The sequence below is a fragment of the Saccopteryx leptura genome, chromosome 4 (assembly GCF_036850995.1).
Source record: "Saccopteryx leptura isolate mSacLep1 chromosome 4, mSacLep1_pri_phased_curated, whole genome shotgun sequence".
NCBI classification, from domain to species: domain Eukaryota; kingdom Metazoa; phylum Chordata; class Mammalia; order Chiroptera; family Emballonuridae; genus Saccopteryx; species Saccopteryx leptura.
In genome coordinates this window covers 30,894,483-30,901,091 of record NC_089506.1, presented here as the reverse complement: position 1 = coordinate 30,901,091, position 6,609 = coordinate 30,894,483, and the positions used below count along the sequence as shown (strand labels likewise).

Below are 6,609 nucleotides of genomic sequence, written 5' to 3'. Positions count from 1 at the left end.
CATATCACAATAGTTAACATCCTTAAAATATAAGCTATATAATAAAATTATCACCTATTGTAAAGTTTAATAACATCAATTTAGAAAACTCTGCTGTATAAATAGAAATGTTTGGGGAACTGTCATTAAAATTAAGGGGAAACCTATTAAAATGTTTGTTTCTCAATTTGAATTAAAATGTATATAAAATTTTGATTGACAGTGTGATTTAGAGTGCACTAATATATGTAGGGGTTTTTGTTTGTTTGTTTTCTTTTTTTTTCTTTTACAGAGACAGAGAGAGAGTCAGAGAGAGGGATAGACAGAGACAGACAGTCAGGAATGGAGAGATGAGAAGCATCAATCATTAGTTTTTCGTTGCGCATTGCGACACCTTAGTTGTTCATTGATTGCTTTCTCGTATGTGCCTTGACTGTGGGGCTACAGCAGACTGAGTAACCCCTTGCTCGAGCCAGCGACCTTGGGTCCAAGCTGGTGAGCTTTTGCTCTAACCAGATGAGCCCGCGCTAAAGCTGGAGACCTCGGGGTCTCAAACCTGGGTCCTCCGTATCCCAGTCCCATGCTCTATACACTGTGCCACCTCCTGGTCAGGCACTTAATATATGTCTTGCAATCACTAGCCACGCTGGCTATTTAAATTTAAATTAAATAAAGTAAAATAAAATGAAATTTTCAATCTTTTAGTTGTACTATCCATATGTCAGGTGCTCAACAGCCACATCGACAGTGGATATGTAATTTCTGTAAGTACAGAAAGTTCTATTGGAGGACACTGATCTAGATACTAACCTCCACTCCAAACCCAAAACCCATCATCAATACTTCCTCCTGGTGATGATGGTGTTGGTTCACAAGTTGGAGGAGTATATCCAACATCACACTGACAATTCCAGTTAGTATTGCAAATCTAAAACCAAAACCAAATGAAAAACAAAAACATCATACATACAATATAAAAATTAAAAGCATTATTTGTCATTACTAGTCAATGCATATTATTGAAGTATTATAATTTAGTATATTTTAAGTAGTGTTTAATTTAATGTGGAGAATAATTCTCAAAATAAAATTTAATAAAATAAATGTCCATCTTTTCAAATGTCACAGAGATTTTCTATTTCTCTTTTATTTTTAAATAAAAGTAGATAACATTCTTGATGCAACTGAAATAACTTATTCTAGAAAAGCATAGAAATTACAAAGCTAGAAATTATAAAATTATGGAAGTTTAAATTTATTATGCATTGTGCTAGATAAAAAGAAATAATTATGAGAAAAGCCAAACTTTAAGAACAATGAGGAGAAAAATTAAAAGAAAAAGTTCTTTAAACAGGCACAAATAGCAAAATTTATTTCTTAGAAAATAGGAAGACTATAAAATATCTATTAATAGGAACTGGTGGATGAATTGAAAGAAGGATCAGAAACAGAACAGAGAATTTAGAAATAAGTTTATGCTAAAATTCAATTAAAATTGAAGGGATTCGTGAAATTATTGATATATATACATAACACATAGATACAGATAACAGAACAGCAAATACCAGAAGGGAGGTGGAAAGGAGTTGGGGAAGGGGCAAAAGGGGTGTAATGGAGGACACAGGGGTGGAGGGTGGGGGTGTTATACTGAGTGGGACACTTGAATCCATGTTAACACAGAAAATTAAAATTAATAAAAATTTTAAAAAAGAAAAAAATTAAATAAAGAGAGAAATAAACAGAAAATAAACTGTAAATAATAGGCCGTGTAAGTCATTTGGGAGAAAATTTTGAATCAAGACACACAGACATATCACATTTCTTTTGGATTACTATATAAAACATAAAGCATCGATATGACAAAAGACACTAGCCACAAATTTAAAACCAAAAGCATGCTTGGAAAACCTTCCAAAGTTTACAAAGTTTTTATAATCCAGTCAATAATGTCCCAACAGACAGACAAATAGAATTGCAAGTGGCAAATATGAACATAATACATACTTAAGAATTGTATCATTAATTATTAAATAAATGCAAATTAACAATAAGTTTATCATTTGGAAGGATTAGAAAACTGAGAAACAAGAAACTAATCTGGCCAAGATTAGTTCCAGGGAATGGAACTTTTCATACATAAGTGGGAGCAAAAACTAGTATACTGTTTCTTGAAAATAATATAATATTATTTAAAATTTTAATAGTGTATACATTTGACACATCAGATTTTATTGCCAGTAAATTAAGAAATCATATTAATATACAAAGATAAATATACAACAATGTCTTTTGTACCCCAATTTACAGTAGTTTAATATAAATTAAATTGTAATTTATACTAAAGTCCATTTGTGAATGACTTCAAATATAGTGTGGCACAGATATAAAGGCAACAAATCAGAGACACTGAGGGCAAAAAAAAGTCAGAATAGACAAAAAACTCTGCTTTCACAAAAATATTAGACTCTAAGTAGTATACATAATACAGTATAAATGTACTGTGCATGTTTAAATATATATCGGTACACATACACTCAATTATAAATAATTTTATGTATGTATAAATGTACATATATAATATTTAATAAATCTATTTTCAACATTTCACAATCTTTGATCTAATGTTATAATAGATTATATTTTACACTACTCTTTGTACAAAGTTCAAAGCTTATTAGTTCATGAGGCCAATAACAATCAGATTAAACACATAACTTTTTTACATATATACTATATAAATAAAAGCAAACTGTTTTTCATATTTGACTGGACTTTTCTATTAGAAATTTCCACATCAAATAATTCTGAACCTATTATTATAAACTGGGAATGTCAATGACATGAATTTTCTATTAAAAAATAACTATACATAAAAATAGAGTAACCATTACATACCCCATGTCCATTGCACAGACGTGTTGAATCACAGCTGTCTTTCTTTTTAACAATTTCTTGGCACCTTCCAGAAATACAAACCTGCAATTTAAAAAACAAGCAGCAACAGGTAAGATTTCTTTCTTTTTTATGGCTGAGTTATATTTTATTCTGTAAATGTACCTCAGCTTTTTTATCCACTCATCTACTGATGGGCACTTGGGCTGCTTACAAATCTTGCTAATTGTAAATAACACTGCAATGAAGTTGCCTTATGCTTGAATGGAACTGGAGAGTATTGTGCTAAGTGAAATAAGCCAGTCAGAGAAAACAAGTATCATATAATTTTACTTATATGCAGAACCTAATGAACAAAATAAATTAACAAAATAGAAACAGACTCACAGATCCAGAGAACAGACTGACAGTTGTCAAAGGGAATGGGGGTTAAAGGACTTGGTGAAAAAAGTGAAGGAATTAACAAAGAAAAAAGTTATAGACACAGGCACCAGAATGAGGATTGCAGGAGGGAAATGGGGGATGGGGTGGTGGAGGGTAGAGGGGTGATAGATGGTGATGGGTGACTTGACTTGGGGTGGTAAACACACAGTGCAATACACACATGAGGTATTGTAGAGTTGTGCACGCAAAGCCTGTATAATTTTACTAATCAGTGTCACCCAAAAAAATTTAATTGAAATTTAAATAAATAAATAGAAATAAACAAATTAATGAAAAAACATAAAAAGTAAAATGTTGAACAATTATGCTTGGTACAAAACAGATGAATCTGGATTTTTTGACATCTATTCATCCAATAAAATAAATTATTTTATCAAATATGAAATACTGAGAATCAGGTACTATTTTTCCCTTGAAGAAGCAGAGCTGTGAGCTTATTGATATTAATTATCATAAGAACAAAAATAGCCAACTTGTACTGACCACTTGTAATGAGCTAGGATCTGGCTTAGAACTTTCTATGCTTTTTTACAATATGTATTCATATTGACTCTGTGAAAAAGATGTTGCCAATATTCAGTGCATTATTTTACTAACAGAGCCCAGTGTTCCTGTAATTTTTACATTTTTCCCAACTTTAGTAGCAATATCTCTTATCTTTCCTATTAGCAATGTGACTTTGAGCACGTTCTTTATCCTCCATACTTCTGTTTATCCATCTTGTAATTTGAAATAGTAATTATGCCCAAATGAATAAGAATATATAGTTTATGACAATGACATAATTTGTTACTCATAAACAAAAACAGTGTCTTACTCAGTAAATACAAGGTTTACTTTAATTATTTATTGATTTAACCTGATTTTTTTTTTTTTCTGAAGCTGGAAATGGGGAGAGACAGACAGACTCCCGCATGCGCCCGACCGGGATCCACCCGGCACGCCCACCAGGGGCAACGCTCTGCCCACCAGAGGGCGATGCTCTGCCCCTCCGGGGGGTCACTCTGCCATGACCAGAGCCACTCTAGCGCCTGGGGCAGAGGCCAAGGAGCCATCCCTAGCACCTGGGGCAGAGGCCAAGGAGCCATCCTCAGACCTGGGCCATCTTTGCTCCAATGGAGCCTTGGCTGCGGGAGGGGAAGAGAGAGACAGAGAGGAAGGAGGGGGAGGGTGGAGAAGCAAATGGGCGGTTCTCCTGTGTGCACTGGCCGGAATAAAACTCAGGTCCCCCGCACGCCTGGTGGACGCTCTACCGCTGAGCCAACCGGCCAGGGCCTAACCTGATTTTCATTAGATTTTATATTAATATTTCTTTATCCAAATGTAATTTAATTTGAATATATTTGGGGGCATCTTCTGAGATTATCTGTTGGCTTTTATTGTTATCTGATAGAATATCCAATTTAATTTATGAAGTTTAAACATTAATTATTTCCTGTTACCATTGGTAAATAAAGAAAAAATGTATCAGCTTGTTCATTAACTTAAAGTGCTCTGATGAAGCCAGGAAGAATAACAAAATGCTGGACAAACCAACATCACCGGCTCAGACACTATTTTCATTCTAGTGCTCCTTAAAACATGTTATGGAGATGTATACTTGAAACCTATGCGTTCTTATGAACCAATGTCACCCCACTGAATTAATCTCTAAATAAATAATAATAATTTTAAAATTGCCATTCAAATAACAAGAAACTACTCACATTCCACTGCTTTTAGGGGGAAAATGAACCAGACCCCTGCTTCTGATATAATTCCCTTTAAGAAAACAGATTATTTTGTACCTGGCTCTTTTCCAATGGCAAGTAAAGCAAGAGACACCATAAAAGCACTTAGTTCTGGTCAATAGCTGGGATTATGTTTTGAATATAAACTAGTAGTTAAATTTCCTTCTTTGAAGAAGAGACACAAACAGTGTCCCAGAAATAGTCACAGCACAGTTGAAAAAAAAAGTCCCTAATATAAAACTAAAATCATACTTCCTAAGAAGAAAGACCTGAATTACATAGCATATTTTCTTATAGTCCTGTGTATTTGAATGGAGGAGAAAAAAATAGTAAATTTTATTAATTGATTAGCATACCTATTTTTAGATATTTTCCTACCTCAAACATATTCCTTTTCAAATTTGAAATATATATGTCGAGCTGTGCTTATCTCCTTTAGAATACCCATATGGACGTATCAATTTTATAAACTAGTCTGTTCTAAGTCTTATAAATAAGAAAGTCAAAAATACTTTCTATCATAACCAATATTAAGCAAACTTGCATTGCTGAAATAATGCCTAACTCCATGTAGTACATTGTTTGCTTAGTATCACAGTATTGAATTTATGAGTTTTATTTAGAATTATTATGTAATAAGAGAAATAAACTTTTCTTCATGTTAATAAATAATTTATTTTTGTATTAATCAATTAATATACACAGATACATCAGTTAATAAATCAATAGATTGATAATTTTAACAAAGGACCCATATTAAATGAGAGTGAGGTAAAGCAACTTTAACTTTCCAACCTCTCTGGAATCAACTGAATAATACAAGATAACAAATGGAAATAATTATTTAAATACCCTCAGAATGATTCCAGTTTAGATTGACAGATTTGGCACACACAATAGCCTCCTTTTTCCCCATAAATGAATATAAAGGAGACTCAGAAAGAGGCAATTAGAAGATAAAAGATTTAAGAACTTCCTGGGATTTTGAAATAAAATGAAGGCCATTGATGCATGACATAGAGAAAGCAACCACATCCAATAAAATGGTAAAGGAGAGAGCCCAGCTGATCAGTCTCACAGTGCTCTAGAGCAGTGGTCCTCAACCCCCGGGCCGCGGACTGGTACCGGTCCGTGGGCCATTTGGTACCAGTCCACAGAGAAAGAATAAATAACTTACATTATTTCTGTTTTATCTATATTTAAGTCTGAATGATGTTTTATTTTTTAAAAATGACCAGATTCCCCCTGTTACATCCTCTAAGATTCACTCTTGATGCTTGTCTCGGTCACGTGATACATTTATCCATCCCACCCTAAAGGCCGGTCCGTGAAAATATTTTCTGACATTAAACCGGTCTGTGGCCCAAAAAAAAAGGTTGGAGACCACTGTTCTAAGGGGTCAGGAGAAAACAGGCTTTCTACTAGTATGCTCACACCATCCTGGTGAGAGTCGAGGTGTGGCCACATTTTTTTTCTATGCTGTTAGGCAGAAATATAGCAGTTATTGCTTAAAAGTGTACTTGCCCTGCTAGGCTATTCAGCTAAAGAAATCAAGTTACCTTGG

At 33.6% G+C, this 6,609-nt stretch overlaps 1 protein-coding gene across 1 annotated transcript in view; it reads right to left on the bottom strand.

Annotated features, from left to right (window-relative positions):
• Positions 1–784: 784 nt before the first annotated feature.
• Positions 785–6,609, bottom strand: part of LOC136404134 (A disintegrin and metallopeptidase domain 3-like) — a 189,509-nt gene continuing 183,684 nt past the window's right edge. The window contains exons 26-27 of the mRNA XM_066383596.1: positions 2,875–2,955; positions 785–907 (exon numbers count right to left, since the gene is read on the bottom strand). Of these exons, the coding sequence (XP_066239693.1) occupies positions 785–907; positions 2,875–2,955 (204 nt within the window). The remainder of the gene's footprint in view (positions 908–2,874; positions 2,956–6,609) is intronic.